General features: G+C 46.0%; 1 protein-coding gene across 10 annotated transcripts in view; it reads left to right on the forward strand.

Moving 5' to 3' along the window:
• Positions 1–19,757, forward strand: part of LOC139270224 (receptor-type tyrosine-protein phosphatase delta-like) — a 2,930,110-nt gene that overhangs the window by 2,746,840 nt on the left and 163,513 nt on the right. For 4 of the 10 annotated variants that reach the window (XM_070888421.1, XM_070888423.1, XM_070888432.1 and 1 more), the window contains 2 exons: positions 17,404–17,991; positions 18,350–18,450. In XM_070888421.1, the coding sequence (XP_070744522.1) occupies positions 17,404–17,991; positions 18,350–18,450 (689 nt within the window). The remainder of the gene's footprint in view (positions 1–17,403; positions 17,992–18,349; positions 18,451–19,757) is intronic. The other 6 variants (XM_070888424.1, XM_070888425.1, XM_070888426.1 and 3 more) reach the window with 3 other exon arrangements.

Genomic DNA, 19,757 nt, shown 5'->3' on the forward strand with positions numbered 1-19,757 from the left:
GCTTCTTTATTCTATCCACGTAACTGAAGTCCCTCATCCCTGGAATCATTCTTGTAAATCTTATCTGCACCTTCTCCGTGGCCTTCACATCCTTCCTAAAGTGTGGTAATTGGACACAATACATCAAGTGAGGTCGAACCAATGTTTTATACAGGTTCATCAGAACTTCCTTGCTTTTTTACTCTATGCCTCTATTTATGAAGCACAGGATCCCTTAGGCTCATTTTCTCAACCTGCCCTGCCACCTTCAGTGATTTGTACACATATACCCACAGGTCTCTCTGTTCATGCACCCCCTTTAGGTTTGTACCCTTTAGTTTATGTTGCCTCTCCTCGTTCTTCCTACCAAAATGCGTCACTTCACACTTTTCTGTGTTAAATTTCATCTGCCACGTGTCCACCCATTTCACAAGCCTGTCTACGTCCTCTTGAAGTCTGTTACTAACTATTCTTCTCACTGTTAACTATACTTCCAAGTTTTGTCATCTGCAAGTTTTGAAATTGTGCCCTGTACTCCCAAGTCATTAATATCGAGCACTTTTCACAACCACCGGACGGCCCAAAGCGCTTTACAGACAATGAAGTACTTTTGGAGTGCAGTCACTGTTGTAATGTAAGAAACGAGGCAGCCAATTTGCACACAGCAAACTCCCACACACAGCAATGTGATAATGACCAGATAATCTGTTTTTGTGATGTTGATAGAGGGTACATATTGGCCAGGACACGAGGGATAACTCCCCTGCTCTTCTTTGAAATCGTGCCATGGGATCTTTTATGTCCAACTGAGAGAAGACAGGGCCTCGGTTTAACATCTCATCCGAAAGACGGCACCGCTGACAGTGCAGCACTGGAGTTTCAGCCTCGAGTTTCATGCTCGAGTCTCTGGAGTGGGTCTTGAACGCACAGCCTTGTGACTTCGAGGCGAGGTGCTACCAACTGAGCCACTGGCTGAATATATAGCAAGAAAAGTAATGGTCCTAGTACAGACTGCTGGGGAACACCACTGTATACCTTCCTCCAGTCCAGACCTAGACTTTGTGCAATAGTGCAGAATGAGTGACAGTGAATCAGCAGCCCGTTTTACATCTCTTTCCTTTTTAATTTCCATTGGCTTCAACTTAATTAATTAAAAAAGAAAAGAAAGACTTGGATTTATACAGCACTTTTCATGACCACTGGACGTTTCATGCGCTTTACAGCCAATGAAGTACTTTCGGAGTGTAGTCACTGTTGTAATGTTGGAAACGCGGCAGCCAATTTGCTCACAATCTGCCATAAACAGCAATATCATAATGACCAGATAATCTGTTTTATAGTTATATTGATTGAGGGATAAATATTGTCTAGGACAGCTGGGATAACTCCCCAGCTCTCCTTCGAAATAGTTTCATGGGATCTTTTACGTCCACCTGAGATAGCAGACAGGGCCTCAGTTTAACGTCTCATCTGAAAGATGGCACCTCCGACAGCACAGCATTCCCTCAGTACTGCACTGGAGTGTCAGCCTAGATTTATGTGTTCAAGTTCCTGGAGTGGGACTTGAACCCACAACCTTCTGATTCTGAGGAAAGCATGCTCTCCACTGAGCCACGGCTGACTGCCTCTATTAAAATTGGGAGAGGTGTGCAAAGGGCGGTTGATCCGATATTGCCCGTTTTTCACTATCGCACAAAGTCAAAATGACCCCCAATGCCACAACAGACATTTGGCTGTGGCAATTATTGTAAAAAGTAGCTTCTTACAGTGGATGAATGACCCACTTGAAGACTAGGTAGATAAAAAGCTGTCTGCAAGAGGGGTGGCGGGGGTGAGTTCGCTGATCGTAGAAAATGTGGTGCCAATATAACAGTACCAAGATATAGCAATGCCTCATATTTTCCGATAATTGAACACAAATGGGCAAAGCCGTCAGTAAAATACCAATAAATCTCATTAATGGTGAGTGTTTATGCGTGCGCGCATGTGTAAAGTTGATCCAGTGAGAATGAGTCATGTCTCTGATCTTGCATTCTTGAGAGCCTTGCACATCTGCAACACACAAGTCCAGCTCAGAACTGCCAAGAACAGGATGAAACTCCTCAAGAAATCCAGCAACAGTACAGCAATATAGATTTTTTGTTTGTTATATGAGTAGCAGGACTTGCCATTCCATCTGGCGGAGGCGGGTGGAAGAGGAGGGCCTCAGTGGCGTGGTCTCTATACGGCAGTTTATGTGGGAGTTTGCGTCATTGGGGATCTGGGTGGAGAGCTTTTCACAGAGCGGTCTCTTGCAATAGGTTTTTAAGCTATTTCACAGACTCCCAGGGTACCTGTAACTTTTGTGGCTTGGATGAGTCCATGATCTACATATTTATTGAATGCGAGAGGTTGCAGCCCCGATTTAATTATTTGAGGGGGTTGCTCCTCAACTTTTGGCTTCACTTTAAGCCCGACACTCCTAACCTTTGGCCTCTGGTGTAGAGGGGGTCTGGGAAGTCGAACGCCCTTCCTGTGGGTCTGCTCCTGGGCTTGGTCAAGATGGCAATCTACAAGTCCAGGATGAACACATGGCCAATGGGGTGGGGGTCACTCTGGCTGCACACCTCTCTTGCTCAGTCTTGTCCATGCCCAGGTGGCCCTGCAGAGGGATCATGCAGTGCCCACTGGTATGCTTGAGGACTTCCGTAACCGGTGGACACTGCAAGGAAGAGAAAAGTGCCTTTTCAACAGAAACAATAATTTTATTATTTCGTTTTACAAGTTCTTTTTGTTTTGTTAAAGTATATTTTCTGTCTAAATTCCTTTGGTAGTTGGGTCTCTTAAAAAACAAATGGACTATGTGTTTGAAACAACAATTCTGTTCATGACACTGGGCCATCTCAGTGTCATCCTTATGGATGTTCTAAAAATTGCACGTGTAAGAGGACAAATAGGAGATGAAGGCCCAGAGTTGCAGGACTCAGAAGCTGACCATAACCAAGGGTGAGGATCTATATGCAGAATGCCGCACTTGGGACTGACAGAAGAGCATTGTCAGAGGAGTGTGAGATTCTTGTGGAATGCAATTACTAAACAGTGCCGTACAGTAGCAGAAGATTTGAGGACCTGCTATTTGATGAGCGCAGCTCTCTGTGACTGTAAAGGGCACAGCTGTGTGGAATGCATTTATCACCGGATTGAGTCGGTCTCCTGGAATAGTGTCAGCCAGAAAACAAGGTCCATTACAACAGTGACTACACTTCAAAAAGTACTTCATTGGCTGCAAAGTGCTTTAAAACATCCGGTGGTCGTGAAAGGCGCTCTATAAATGTGCCAGCATCGAGGTATTGGCCACACTCGATCAGCTCTGGTGGACGGCCCACCTTGTCCACATGCCCGATTCTAGACTCCCGAAACAAGTATTCTACTCCGACCGACATCACGGCAGGCGAGCCCCAGGAGGGCGGAGAAAACGCTTCAAGGACACCCTCAAAGCCTCTTTGAAAAAATGTAACATCCCCACCGACTCTTGGGAATCCCTGGCCCAAGACTGCTCAAAGTGGAGGAAAAGCATCCGAGAAGGCGCCAAACACTTCGAGTCTCTTTGCCAGGAGCACGCGGAAGTCAAGTACAAAGAGTGCAAGGAGCTTAAGACAAACCAAGCACTCCACCCACAGGTCCCTCCAACTACCATCTGCCCCACCTGTGACAGGGTCTGTAGATCCTGCAATGGTCTTATCAGTCACCTTAAAACGCATTTTAGTGCGGAAGCAAGTCATCCTCGACTACGGGGGACTGCCTAAGAAGAAGGATAGAAATGCAAGTCTTTCTTTCTTTCATCCACATTTAAGTTGACATTGTTATGCAGGGCTAGCAGGCCCATCTAGTTCCACAGAGCTGTATAGGAACAGTTGCAAAAATAGTAATAATTATATGCCTCTGGTGTCATCCTTAAGGCATCATCAAATGCTCAGCTGTGAAGATTGAGGAACCCACAGTCATGGCCCATGACCAACATCAACCCCAATATTATCCATTCCATCAAGGAACAGATGGCCTTTAATGAACACACAAGGATCCCAGATTTAGATGCATAGTTCACAGGTCTTGTCTCAGGCCACCTCAACTTCACAACCACTGAATTAGCGCTCCCATAGGAAAAAATGCCCTGTGCTCAATTGGGCAAAAGATAGTGATCGGCTTAAATAACCACTGTTTGATAAGCTGATCGTGGCGATTAGCTAAGATATACCATTGGCTAAAATATCTCATTAGCTAAATGCATAACAATGAAAAAATTGGTTCTATTCACTGGACAAATGGGAAAACTTGCATTCCAACAGTAGGTCAACACCAACAAGACCACCCAATCAAATTACTAAAATCTTTTCAATATCAGCAACTGCCACAAAATCAACCAATCAGGGCAAATGTTTCTTTTTGGCAATGATGACAGAAACAAATATTAAAGCTAGTTGAAAACCATCAGATTTTTGTCTTTTCTGGGCTAACTCTGTTTTCTGCACTTAATACAAAAGAAAGGGGGAGTGAAATTAGTAATGACATTTTCTTTGAAAAACGTGCATTGTTAATGGGCTTTCAGGGCGAGATGTGGCAGTTTGATGCAGGGGTAATTAAAACAACCAGGTACAAATTAGCTCACTCGCTCAGCTGGAGTTTATTCAACAATGAACAGATCAGCTCTTTCACAGAATAGCTGTTCATCATGGATGTTCCTGTAATTGTGGTAGTGTATTAGCTGATTCAGTGTTACTGTTAGTGGGAGAGGGCTGTCTGGGAGCACAGCTCCACAGAATGAGCACACCCCTCGCCCATCGAGCCATTGGGCTTTTAAACAACTAACTGCATCATGCTCACCAGAATTTCAATCAGCTGAAAAGCTGGGTTTGTAGCACTTTAAACAGCTGAGTGGTAAGCTGTTGAAAAGTTCTGAGGCAATGACCAGCTCTATACAATAGAAAATTATACATTCTAGCTGAGCTACTACATAGAATTTACAGAACAGAAACAGGCCATTCGGCCCTAAAGGTCTATGCCTGTGTTTTTGAGCATCCCCCACCTCTCTTCATCTCACCCTATTTTTGGATTGCACCTTATCAAACCTCTTGAAAATTTTAAAGAACTCTGTTAGGTCCCCTCATTTATGGGAAATTGGAAATCTCAAGGTGTGTAACTAAATTATTACTAATACAAAGGAAACCAAAGCTAACAAGATAATCATAAAAGTATAATTTTCAAAGAAATTACTCCAGCAATGTGCACAATTTTTAAACCTTTGATTGTAGTCTTTGTTTTGAATTCAAAACTTGGAGGTTGATTGCACACATGAAAGCAAGCCTGGGACCCAGGAGCGAGGTCGGGGCCCGGGAGCGAGGTCGGGGCCCGGGAGCGAGGTCGGGGCCCGGGAGCGAGGTCGGGGCCCAGGAGCGGGGTCAAGGCCCAGAAGCGATGTCAAGGCCAAGAGCATGATCAAGACCCAGGAGCGAGGTCGAGCCCAGCAGCGAGGTGGAGACCGGTCGGGGCCCAGGAGCGAGGTCGGGGCCCAGGAGCGAGGTCAAGGCCAGGAGAGTGATCAGGACCCAGCAGCGAGGTTGAAGCCCAGGAGCGGGGTCAGGGCCCAGAAGTGGGGTCGGAGCCCAGGAGCGAGGTCAGGGCCCAGGAACCGGGTTGGGGCCTAGGAGCGAGGTCGGGACCCAGCAACATGGACCAGCAGCGGGGTCAAGGCCCAGGCAGCACGGGCCAACAATGAGGTCGGGAGGCCTACACTGCAGCCTATGAAACTCAGGGAGAGAGGACCTACGGGAAGAAGGGAGGAGGACAGTAGGAGTATGATTCTGTATATGTACTAGGCCAATGCAGCAGAGCCTGGTCTCCAATCGTCTTGGATCCCCTTGCCATTGGACCAAGACCTTGCTCTGCCAAGCCTGTGTGGTAGCCGGTGTGCAATGGCTACCCCACGATAAAATATTTCACACACAGGCATCTTGCACCCTTTAAAATGAAGTTCGGGACCAGGAACATCAGGACCCTCATGCACAACTCCAACAGCGACAGACCAGACCGCAGTACTGCTATCGTTTTCTGGGAGCTCAGACGTTTTGACATAGACATCGCAGCCCTAAGCGAGACTCGGTGGGCAGGGGATGTCCTGCTCAAGGAATAAGGGGCTGGTTACACCTTCTTCTGGAAAGGTAAACCAGAAGAAGAACGTCTCCTCCATAGGGTAGGCTTCGCCATAAAAATTGAGCTAGTTGGGCGTCTCAGACTCCCCTTATGAAATAAACGAACGCCTCATGACTCTTCGGCTCACCCTAGCCTGGAACCAGCGCGTACGGCCCAACACTGGAAGCTACAGATGAGACCAAAGAGGAATTCTACTCCAGCCTTGAACAATCCCTGTCCTGAGTCCCGACGGGAGACAAGCTGATCCTGCTTGGCGACTTTAATGCCAGAGCTGGAAAGGACACAGACCTCTGGGGAGCTGTGATTGGCAGAGAGGGGTAGGGAAAACAAACTCGAATGGTACACCCTCGCTCCAAGCACTGGCATCTGCTAGACTAAGTCATCGTCTGTGCGAGGAATCGCAAGGACGTCCGCATCACCTGCGCCATGACAGGAGCTGATGACTGCTGGACTGACCAACGCCTAATCCGCTCGGTGATGTCCACTAATGTAGCCCCAAAACAACAGCGGCAACAGAAACGATGCCGCAGGAAAATCAACACTGGAGCACTCAAAGGCCCTGCTCAGTAAGCCCTATTCAGCCTGCGCCTCACAACCAACCTGACGACTCCCAGCGATCCAGAGACGCAGAGTGACCACAGCACCTGGTCTGCCTTCAAGGCCTCCATAATTAACATCTGTGAAGAGATGCTCAGTCACTCGACCAGGAAGCACCAAGACTGGTTCGACGAGAATGACCAGGAGATCCAGGAGCTAATAAACCGTAAGCGCAAGGCATTTTTGAACTGGAAACAGCAACACAACTCATAGAAACATAGAAAAATAGGTGGAGGAGTAGACCCTTCAAGCCTGCACCGCCATTCAATAAGATCATGGCTGATCATTCCTTCAGTACCCCTTTCCTGCTTTCAATCCATACCCCTTGATCCCCTTAACTGTAAGAGTCATATCTAACTCTGTCTTGAATATATCCAGTGAACTGGCATCAACAACTCTCTGCGGCAGGAAATTCCACGGGTTAACAACTCTCTGAGTGAAGAAGTTTCTCCTCATCTCAATCCTAAATGGCCTACCCCTTATCCTAAGACAGTGTCCCCTGGTTATGGACTTCCCCAATATCGGGAACATTCTTCCTGCATCTAACCTGTCCCGTCCCGTCAGAATCTTATACGTTTCTATAAGATCCCCTCTCATCCTTCTAAACTCCAGTGAATAAAGGCCCAGTTGATCCAGTCTCTCCTCATATGACAGTCCAGCCATCCCTGGAATCAGTCTGGTGAAACTTCGCTGCACTCCCTCAATAGCAAGAGCGTCCTTCCTCAGACTAGGAGACCAAAACTGAACACAATATTCCAGGTGAGGCCTCACTAAGGCCCTGTACAACTGCAGTAAGACCTCCCCTGCTCCTATACTCAAATCCCTGAGCTATGAAGGCCAACATACCATTTGCCTTACCGCCTGCTGTACCTGCACGCCCACTTTCAGTGACTGATGAACCATGATACCCAGCTCTCGTTGCACCTCCCCTTTTCCTAGTCTGCTGCGATTCAGATAATAATCTGCCATCGTGTTTTTTCCCCCAAAATGGACAACCTCATATTTATCCACATTATACTGCATCTGACATGCATTTGTCCACTCACCTAACCTGTCCAAGTCACCCTGCAGCCTCTTAGCGTCCTCCTCGCAGCTCACTCCGCCACCTAGTTAAGTGTCATCTGCAAACTTGGAGATATTGCACTCTATTCCTTCATCCAAATCATTAATGTATATTGTAAAGAGCTGGGGTCCCAACACGGAGCACTGCGGCACTCCACTAGTCACTGCCTGTCATTCTGAAGAGTACCCATTTATCCCGACTCTCTGCTTCCTGTCTGCCAAACCAGTTCCCTATCCACATCAGTATATTACCCCTAATACCACGTGCTTTGATTTTGCACAACAATCTCTTGTGCGGGACCTTGTCAAAAGCCTTCTGAAAGTCCAAATACACCACATCCACTGGTTCTCCCTTGTCCACTCTGCTAGTTACATCCTCAAAAAATTCCAGAAGATTCGTCAAGCATGATTTCCCTTTCATAAATCCATTCTGCCATTTGCTTTCTTAACCGCCTGCTGTACCTGCTTTCCAAATGAGCTGCTATTTCATCCTTCATGATTGATTCCAACATTTTCCCCACGACTGATGTCAAGCTAACTGGTCTATAATTACCCGTTTTCTCTCTCCCTCCTTTTTAAAAAAAGTGGTGTTACATTAGCTACCCTCAAGTCCATGGGAACTGATCCAGAGTCGATAGACTGTTGAAAAATGATCACCAAAGCATCCACTATTTCTAGGGCCACTTCCTTGAGCACTCTGGGATGCAAACTATCAGGCCCTGGGGATTTATCGGCCTTCAATCCCATCAATTTCCCAAACACAATTTCCCGCCTAATAAGGATATCCTTCAGTTCCTCCTTCTCACTCGACCCACTGTTCCCTAGTATCTTCGGAAGGTTATTTGTATCTTCCTTTGTGAAGACAGAACCGAAATGGCAGGCAGTGACTAGTGGGTTACCGCAGGGTTCTGTGCTGGGGCCTCAGCTGTTTACACTGTACATTAATGATTTCGACGAGGGGATTAAATGTAGTATCTCCAAATTTGCGGATGACACTAAGTTAGGTGGCAGTGTGAGCTGCGAGGAGGATGCTATGAGGCTGCAGAGTGACTTGGGTAGGTTAGGTGAGTGGGCAAATGCATGGCAGATGAAGTATAATGTGCATAAATGTGAGGTTATCCACTTTGGTGGTAAAAAACAGAGAGACAGACTATTATCTGAATGGTGACAGATTAGGAAAAGGAGAGGTGCAACGAGACCTGGGTGTCATGGTACATCAGTCATTGAAGGTTGGCATGCAGGTACAGCAGGCGGTTAAGAAAGCAAATGGCATGTTGGCCTTCATAGCGAGGGGATTTGAGTACAGGGGCAGGGAGGTGTTGCTACAGTTGTACAGGGCCTTGGTGAGGCCACACCTGGAGTATTGTGTACAGTTTTGGTCTCCTAACTTGAGGAAGGACATTCTTGCTATTGAGGGAGTGCAGCGAAGGTTCACCAGACTGATTCCCGGGATGGTGGGACTGACCTATCAAGAAAGACTGGATCAACTGGGCTTGTATTCACGAGTTCAGAAGAATGAGAGGGGACCTCATAGAAACGTTTAAAATTCTGACGGGTTTAGACAGGTTGGATGCAGGAAGAATGTTCCCAATGTTGGGGAAGTCCATAACCAGGGGTCACAGTCTAAGGATAAGGGGTAAGCCATTTAGGACTGAGATGAGGAGAAACTTCTTCACCCAGAGAGTGGTGAACCTGTGGAATTCTCTACCACAGAAAGCAGTTGAGGCCAATTCACTAAATATATTCAAAAGGGAGTTAGATGAAGTCCTTACTACTAGGAGGATCAAGGGGTATGGCGAGAAAGCAAGAATGGGGTACTGAAGTTGCATGTTCAGCCATGAACTCATTGAATGGCGGTGCAGGCTAGAAGGGCCGAATGGCCTACTCCTGCACCTATTTTCTATGTTTCTATGAAATATTTGTTCAAGTGCTCTGGCATTTCTTTGTTCCCCATTATAATTTCACCTGAATCCGACTGCAAGGGACCTATGTTTGTCTTCACTAATCTTTTTCTCTTCACATATTTATAGAAGCTTTTGCAGTCAGTTTTTATATTCCCTGCAAGCTTCCTCTCGAACTCTATTTTCCCCCTCTTAATTGAACCCTTAGTTCTCCTCTGTTGAATTCTAAATTTCTCCCAGTCCTCAGGTTTGTTGCTTTTTCCAGCCAATTTATATGCCTCTTCCTTGGCTTTAACACTATCCTTAATTTCCTTTGTTAGCCATGGTTGAGCCACCTTCCCAGTTTTATTTTTACTCCAGACAGGGATGTACATTTGCTGAAGTTCATCCATGTGATCTTTAAATGTTTGCTTATCCACCGTCAACCCTTTTAGTATCGTTTGCCAGTCTATTCTAGCCAATTCACGCCTCATACCGTCGAAGTTACCTTTCCTTAAGTTCACGACCCTAGTTTCCGAATTAACTTTGTCACTCTCCATCTTAATAAGGAATGCTACCATATTATGGTCACTTTTCCCCAAGGGGCCTCGGAAAACAAGATTGCTAATTAGTCCCTTCTCATTACACAATACGCAGTCTAGGATGGCCAGCTCCCTGGTTGGTTCCTCGACATATTGGTCTAGAAAACCATCCCTAATACACTCCAGGAAATCCTCCTCCACCGCATTGCTACCATTTGGTTAGCCCAATCAATGTGTAGTTGCCCATGATTACTGCTGTACCTTTATTGCACACATCCCTTATTTCTTGTTTGATGCTGTCCCCAACCTCACTACTACTATTTGGTGGTCTATACACAACACCCACTGGCGTTTTCTGCCCTTTGGAATTCCGCAGCTCCACCCATACCGATTCCACATCATCCAGGTTAATGTCCTTCCTTACAATTGCATTGATTTCATCTTTAACCAGCAACGCCACCCCGCCTACTTATCCTTTCTGTCTATCATTCTTAAATGCTGAATACCCTTGGATGTTGAGTTCCCAGCCTTGGACCCCCTGGAGCCATGTCTCCGTGATGCCAATCACATCGTATTCGTTAACTGCTATTTGCGCAGTTAATTCATCCACCTTATTCCGAATACTCCTCGCATTAAGGCACAGAGCCTTCAGGCTTGTTTTTTTTAACACACTTTGCCCCTTTAGAATTTTGCTGGAATGTGTACCTTTTTGTTTTTTGCCTTGGGTTTCTCTGCCCTCCACTTTTACTATTCTCCTTTCTATATTTTGCTTCTGCCTCCTTTTTATTTCCCTCTGTCTCCCTGCATAGGTTCCCATCCCCCTGCCATATTAGTTTAGTCCTCCCCAACAGCACGACCAAACACTCCCCCTCGGATATTAGTTCCGGTCCTGCCCAGGTGCAGACCGTCCGGTTTGTACTGGTCCCATCTCCCCCAGAACCGGTTCCAATGTCCCAGGAATTTGAATCCCTCCCTTCTGCACCACTCCTCAAGCCACGTATTCATCAGAGCTATCCTGCGATTCCTACTCTGACTACCACGTGGCACTGGTAGCAATCCTGAGATTACTACTTTTGAGGTCCTACTTTTTAATTTACCTCCTAGCTCCCTAAATTCGCCTCGTAGGACCTCATCCCGTTTTTTACCTATGTCATTGGTACCTATATGCTCCGTGACAACTGGCTGTTCACCCTCCCTTTTCAGAATGTCCTGCACCCGCTCCGAGACATCATTGACCCTTGCACCAGGGAGGCAACATACCATCCTGGAGTCTCGGTTGCAGCCGCAGAAACGCCTATCTATTCCCCTTACAATTGAATCCCTATCACTATCGCTCTCCCACTCTTTTTTCTGCCCTCCTGTGCAGCAGAGCCAACCATGGTGCCATGAACTTGGCTGTTGCTGCTCCCCCTTGATGAGTCATCCCCCTCAACAGTACCCAAAGCGGTGTATCTGTTTTGTAGGGGGATGACCGCAGGGAATCTCTGCACTACCTTCCCTGCACTGCTCTTCCTGTTGGTCTTCCATTCCCTATCTGGCTGTGTACCCTTTACACGCGGTAAGACCAATTAACTAAACGTGCTATTCATGTCATTCTCAGCATCGTGCATGTTCCATAGTGAATCCACCTGTAACTCCAGTTCCGCAACGCGGTTCGTCAGGAGCTGGAAGCGGATACACTTCCCGCACACCAGAGACGTCCCTGATTTCCCACATGGTACAGGAGGAGCGTAACACGTGTCCGAGCTCTCCTGCCATGACTTAACCCTTAGGTACACTTAAATTGGCAACAACAATGCTAAAGGTTACTCACTGATATACAGAACTCGAGAGCAAGAAAGCAGCTCTAGACGTCTGAAGGCCGAGATCGAACAAAAACTCGTGACATAAAAAACAGATAGTGGGTGGAGAAAGCGCAGGAGATCCCGCAACTAGCTGACAACCACGACGTCCGTGGATTCTTTACCGCAGTCAAGACCACCTGCAGCCCAAGCACCCAAGGTCCTACCCCACTGCGAGCCAAGCACGGAGAGGTATTTATCAAGAACAGAGATGTAGTCAGTACCCGCTGGAAGGAGCACTTCGAAGATCTCCTTAACCGAGACTCTGACTTCGACATAAGTGTCCTCGACTCCATTTCGCAGCATGCTACCCGCCACCATCTCAGTATAACCCCAGCCCGGCATGAGGTTGAAACGGCCATCTGACAACTGAAGAACAACAAGGCCTCAGGAGCAGATGAAATCCCTGCCGTGGTACAAAAGCACAGCGGAGAAGCACTATTGGCACGAATACATGAACTAATTTCTCTTATTTGGAAGGAAGAGCATGCCAGGGAATTTCTGAGATGCCGTAATCGTGACCATCTTCAAGAAAGACCATTGTGGTAATTACATTGTAAGAATCCTCCTTAATCGCCTTCTCCCAGTGGCTGAAGAGCTCCTCCCAGAGTCGCAATGCGGATTCCGCCCAGTAAGGGGCACAAAGAACTTGATCTATACTGTGCGTCAAATCCAAGAGAAATGCAGGAAACAGCACCAACCCTTGTACATGGCCGCCTTTGACCTCACAAAAAGGCCTTCGACACTCAACCATGAGGGATTATGAAGTGTCCTCCTCAAATTCGGCTGCCCTCAAAAGTTTGTCACCATCCTTTGCCTGCTTCATGATGACATGTAAGCCATGATCCTGACCAACGGATCCACCACAGATCCAATTCACATCTGGACCGGGGTCATACAAGGGTGTCATCGCACCAACGCTTTTCTCGATCTTCCTTGCTGCAATGCTCCATTTCACACTCAGTAAGCTCCCCTCTAGAGTGGAGCTAATCTGCAGACAAACGGGAAACTGTTCAACCTGCGCCACCTCCAGGCCAGATCCAAGATCAACCCATCCTCTATCATCAAACTGCAGTACGCAGACGACACTTGCGTCTGCGCACGCTCGGAGGTCGAAATCCAAACCATTGTTAGCACCTTCACCGAAGCGTATGAGAGCATGGGCCTTACACTAAACATCCGAAAGAGAAAGGTCCTCTATCAACCTGCTCCGGCCAAAATCCACGACGAGGCCTTGGACAATGTGGACCATTTCCCATACCTCGGGAGCCTACTGTTAGCAAGGGCAGACGCGATGACAAAGTCCAACATCGCCTTCAGTGTACCAGTTCAGTCTTCGGTCGCCTGAGTAAGAGAGTGTTTAAAGACCAGGACCTCAAACCCGGCACCAAGCTTACTGTCTGCACAACAGTAGTGATACCCACCCTCCTATATGGCTCAGAGACATGGACTATACATAGCAGGCACCTCAAGCACTGGAGAAGTACCACCAACGCTGCCTCCGCAAGATCCTGCAAATCCATTGGCAGGATAGACGCACCAACGTCAGTGTTCTCGCACATCCCCAGCATAGAAGCACTGACCACACTCGATCAGCTCTGCCGGGCGGACCACATCGTCCACATGCCCGATACGAGACTCCCAAAACAAGCGCTCTACTCGGAGCTCCGACACGGCAAGTGAGCCCCAGGTGGGCAGAGGAAATGCTTCAAGGACACTCTCAAAGCCTTCTTGAAAAAGTGCAACATCCCCACCGGCATCTGGGAATCCCTGGCCCAAGTCGCTCAAAGTGGAGGAGGAGCATCCGGGAAGGCGCCGAACACCTCAAGTCTCTTTGCTGGGAGCACACGGAAGCCAAGCGCGAACAGAGGAAGGAGCGCACGACAAACCAACCACCCCACCCACCCGCCCTTTCAACCACCGTCTGCCCCACATGTGACAGTAGGTCTCGCATTGGACTCATCAGTCACCTGAGAACTCATTTTTAGTGTGGAAGCAAGTCATCTTCGACTCCGAAGGACTGCCTAAGAAAAAGAAAAGGTAGAAGAAAGCAAACACTGGGTTCTAATGCCAGTCATTTAAAATCAGATTATGGCCATGCCACTATACAAATTCACTGCTCCGCTCAATTCCTTACAGTTTTCCACTCTCTGGGGCTGGATTGATATCCTTCGTTGTTACTTGACTAGTTAAGAGGCTGTTAAGCAACATATGAAAAGCATGAAATGGCCATTATTGTAATCTCCTCCAGCCCGACAACTCCCCACCCCCCAAGATGGCTCTGCTCCTCTAATTCTGCCTTCTTGACCATCCCTAATTATAATCGCTCAACCATTGGTGGCCATACCTTCTGTTGCATAGGCCCCAAGCTCTGGAACTCTTTGTCTAAACCTCTCTGCCTCTCTACCTCTCTTTCCTCCTTCAAGACACTCCTTAAAACATACCTCTTTGACCAAGCTTTTGGCACTAATTTCTACTTATGCGGCTCGGTGTCAAATTGTTATCAGATAATACTCCTGTGAAGCGTCTTGGGACGTTTCACAACATTAAAGGCACTATGTAAATACAAGTTGTTGTTGTAGACAAAACCCAATTGGTCAGGTTTCTTCAGGTAAGACTAATAAATTCTTAAAGGAGCTCAGCCAGCAGACGTAATTAACATTTCTATTAACAGCTGTTACAAAATAGCTGAGATTAACACTCCTTAAATCAGAAAACTACTCACTCAAACAATTTCTTCACTTAATTTACAAACATAATTTTGCATCTTCACTTGGTGTACAACTTGTGATAACATTTATCAGCATAACAGATTACACAGAGCATGGAAAAAAATGGGCACATTTAACCATAAAATTGGCCACTTCATATTAGAAATAGCCCCAAAAAGTTTCCCCTGCGAAGGTTTGAGTTGGTAATTTCACCACTTTCAAATTTGCCTGTTGAGGGTTTCTAGCTGCAGTGGGCATTCTGTGTGTGTGATGCAAGATGGGGAGGGGCCTGTCGTTTTCCTCCTGCTCTATGGAACTGCAATACCCAGAATGCACCATAACAACCAATGTCGTATTGCAATCAGGTAGAAAAGAGAATTCGAGCTCCTCTTGACAAATTCTGTGCCGCATAGAATCATAAATAATTACGACACAGAAGGAGGCCCATCGTATCCATGTTGGTCAAAAAAGAGTTACCCAGCCGAATCCCACCTTCCAGTTCTAGGTCCATAGCCCTGTAGATTACGGCTCTTTAAGTGCACATCCAGGTACTTTTTAAATGTGATGAGGGTTTCTGCCTTTACCACCCTTTCAGGCAGTGAGTTCCAGACCCCCACCATCCTCGAGGTGAAGAAATGTTCCCTCATCTCCCCTGTAATCCTTCTACCGACTATTTTAAATCTATGTGTCTGTATTAGAGCAGGACAGAGATAGAAGTATGAATTGTTACTGCTGCTATAGAACTACAATACCTTGAGTGTATCATAGGCAGGCAGAACATTTACAAATAATAACTCAGGTGTGAGTATCAAAACTTTTTTAAAAAGTCATCTATTCAGAGTTTGTTTTCCAGTGTAGGCCACTAAATAAAATTTGTATTGTTTAAAATAAGCCGCTGAAAGGATCTGATCTTTTCTATCGTGTTAATAGCTGAGAAAAGGAAAGGCTTCATGGAGGAAGGAGGGAAGAATAAGCATATAAAATACTTGCCTCTTGAGTGAATACTGCAAGCGCACCGTGATAGCACATAATACAATGTAAATAACCAGGATTAAGAGGTTTTTGGAACGGGTAACCAGAGTTATTGAGGGAGAAATTGAGTGCACTCACCCCTCCCATTAGTGCCCCAGAGTTGCGACCGGGCGCGGCGCCGCTAACAACCCCCGTTAAATTCGGCGGGAGTTTAGCAGTGACGCTACGGCGTCCGATCTCCTGCATAATGTCATAATGTCATCGCTGTGCGCATCGCCACGGCCCCTAAATTGGGTTTTTCCCCCTGAAGTAGAGTGGGGCGATGACAGCGACTGTGTCAGGGGACGTGCACCGGGCGGCCGGCCGCTACCGGGGCGAAAATTAAAGGCGAGGTGGCCAGCTGCTGTAAAAAAAACAAAATCTTCCCTTTATGTTATTCGCGGGGACCTGGCCGCGATCGTTCAGTCCGGCACTCGACTTGAGTGCTGGGCTGATCGTGTGGCACCCCAGTTCTCCAGTGGTCCAGGTAGGAGCTGCCTTCTTTGGCAGAGTTGGCAGCGTGGGCCCTTTCCTTTAATTGTGGAAAGAGCCCATCGTACGCGGCAGTGCTGCGCGGCCCAGTGCATGGTGCAGCTGAGGCGTCCGCCCTGTTACCGTCCCAAGAAGGAAGTGGAGCGCTTGATTTAGCGTTCCACTCCCTTCCAGGGGCGATAACTCGAATTTAGGGAGCAGGGCGGGACATCAGCGCCTGGCGCAAAGATTCCCAACTCCCGAATGTTACTGTCCCCAAACGGGGCGATAGTAAATTTCTAGGCCATTGAATCTTAAGCAAGTTTTAAAAGTAATCAGTAACTAGCAATACAAATAGTATAGCCTAGAAATGAATGTTGGCGATATTAGTGGATGAATGCTTACTGCTCTGTTGCTAAGCGCTGTAGGGTGTTTTATGTTAAAGATGCTATATAAATTGTTGTATCAGTAAGGTATGTAATATGCTTTATGTCAGTTAAGAAATAATGCTTCAGTAATTTTCCTGCGTTGCAGTGATTGGTGAACAACCATCACATTTTTTTGTCTTATAACAGTCCTGTGAAGCACCTTGGGGCGTTTTACTACGTTAAAGGCGCTATATAAATACAAGCTATTGTTGTTGCAGTAGGTCTGTGGTTAAGTATCAAAAATTGGACTCCAGGTCCTGGACTAGCCTCAAGCAACAGCACATCTACCAATGTCAATGAATTGTAATTTTGTCTTAAGTTAAAATGACGTTCTGAACTGTTGGAACATTTGTCTCTCAGTTTGATATTGTATACCCTTCAACTTAATCGGAACTTCCTGACGGATATTGATTATTCTTTGTCAATTCTTGCCCAAAACCATTTTGCCACATCTTTTGGATACATGTGTTAATCTTATTAATACCTGCCTGTATTTTCACCAGAACCAGAATCCTGACACATGTACCAAAGATAATGTGTGATGGAGGTGGTTCTCAGGGAATGCAGATTTTTGTATGTGATGCATAACTCATTCTTGAATTGACAACTACATGAGATAAGTGCATCTTTCTTGTACAAACCTTATGGGATACTAATGAAAGAATTCTAATTCATGTCTTACTTTATTGTTACAGTTCCTGGGAAACCCAGGCTTCTGGTTAGTCACACCCAGATGAACACTGCTCTTATTCAGTGGCACCCTCCTGTAGAAACCTTCGGACCAACACTGGGTTATCGTTTAAAATTTGGACGCAAAGACTCTGAACTACTAACAACATTGGAGTTTTCGGAGAGGGATGACCATTACACAGCTACTGACATCCACAAAGGCACCTCTTACATCTTCAAACTCTCCTCAAAAAATAAAGTCGGCTTCGGGGAAGAGATAGTGAAAGAAATCACAATCCCGGAAGACCGCCCAAGTGGATTTCCCCAAAACCCACGTGCTGATGGCTCCACAGCTACATCTATTCAGCTGAGCTGGCAGCCACCAGTCTTGGCTGAACGCAATGGTTTCATCACTAAATATATTGTGCTGTACAGAGATATCAACAGCCCAAACAATCCAATAGAGCTCTCTGTGGCTTCTCCGGAGACAAGTCTGAAGCTCATCAACCTAAAACCCGACACCACTTATGATATCAAAGTGCGATCTCATACAAGTAAAGGTCCTGGTCCATATAGTCCTAGTGTTCAATTCCGGACACTGCCACTGGATCCAGGTAGGATTTGTCTGTTGTGTGCTCCTAGATGCAGGTGGGTGACAATATTAGGGAGTTGGGTCACAAGATTATACATTAGATCTCACTGCTTTCTACCAACTTGAAAGGTAAAGTTCTTGAGTCTTGATATACTTTGGGGACTTCTGTGCTCAAGTACATGCATACCGCTGAGACTGCATACACCTGCATGACTTACAAAGGTAAGATTTATAGAGGTTCAAGTTGATAACAGGTTGTGCAAAATATCGGTAGGAGAGGTGAATTGTGCATACATGTTCAGCTGGTCAGAGCACTGATAATGTTCAAACCGAAAGTTGGAGCAGTCCCATCTAAATTGTCGCTCTCCTTACTTTTTCAGCAGTGTTTGCAAAAAATTTTCATGTGAAAGCTGTAATGAAGACATCGGTACTATTAACATGGGAGATTCCGGAGAACTACAACACTGCCATTCCTTTCAAAGTGAGTTATGTTTCCTGTGACACTGCTTATGTTATTATATGGAGGTACAGCACAGAGGGAGGAATAATAAATAACAATTTAAACAACAACAACTTGTATTTTGGCACCTTTAACGTAGTGAAACATCCCAAGGTGTTTCACAGGAGTATTATGAGATAAAATATTTGACATCGAGCCACATAAGTAGAAATTAGCGCAGGTGACCAAAAGCTTGGTCAAAGAGGTAGGTTTTAAGGAGCGTCTTGAAGAGGAAAGAGAGGTAGAGAGGCGGAGAGGTTTAGGCAGGAAGTTCCAGAGCTTAGGGCCTCGACAACAGAAGGCACGGCCACCAATGGTTGAGCAATTATAATCAAGGATGCTCAAGGGGGCAGAATTAGCAGAGTGCTAATCTCGGGGGTGGTTGTGGGCTGGAGGAGATTACAGAGAACTGTTTGTACAGCAATGTACCTCGTATTCAAAACAAAATGGATGAACTGGAGCCAATAATTTGTAGAGAGGATCTGGGTAGAGTTTTAAAAATTAATTCACGGGATGTGGGCGTCGCTAACAAGAGCAACATTTACTGTCCATCCCTAATTGCCCTTGAGAAGGTGGTGGCAAGCCACCATCTTGACTGAAACATGGCTACATAGAGAACAGGATTGGCAACTAAATATTGCCAGATCTAACATATTTCAGAAGGGGAGGTGGAGTGCCTGCACTTGTTAAAGATAACATAACGGCTGCAGAAGAAAAGGATGTAACTCACAGTAATATAGATACACAGACTCCATTGGGATTGAGTTAAAAGATAAGGGATCCATCACCCTCACAAAAGTATACAATAGACCACCAAATAGTGAAAGGAAATTGGAGGAAGAAATATAAAGGCAAATCTATGAGTTGAGTAGCAGGCATAGAATTATAATCATGGGAGATTTCAACTTCCCCCAAATAAACTGACAGGAAGAAGTAGCAGAAGGAGAAAAGGGAATCACGTTTTTACAGTGTATATAGGACTCCTTTCTCATTCATACATAAAAAACACAACAAGAAAAGAATCACTTGTAATGGGTAATGAACCAGAACAGATCAGAGATGTAAGAGTAGAAGAGCATCTTAGCAATAGTAATCACAACATAGTACGATTCAAGATCAGGTTCTAGAGTGACACAAGTAGAACAAAGACTAAGGTAATAGATTGGAACAGCAAATTATGAGGAAATTAAGGTGGAACTGAAGAAGGTAAACTGAGAAAGTCTTGAAAAATGAAGTCAGAAAAACAGTGGGAAATCTTTAAAAGGGTGATCAACAGAATTCAAGAAGTG

The sequence above is a fragment of the Pristiophorus japonicus genome, chromosome 1, assembly GCF_044704955.1.
Source record: "Pristiophorus japonicus isolate sPriJap1 chromosome 1, sPriJap1.hap1, whole genome shotgun sequence".
Taxonomy (NCBI): domain Eukaryota; kingdom Metazoa; phylum Chordata; class Chondrichthyes; family Pristiophoridae; genus Pristiophorus; species Pristiophorus japonicus.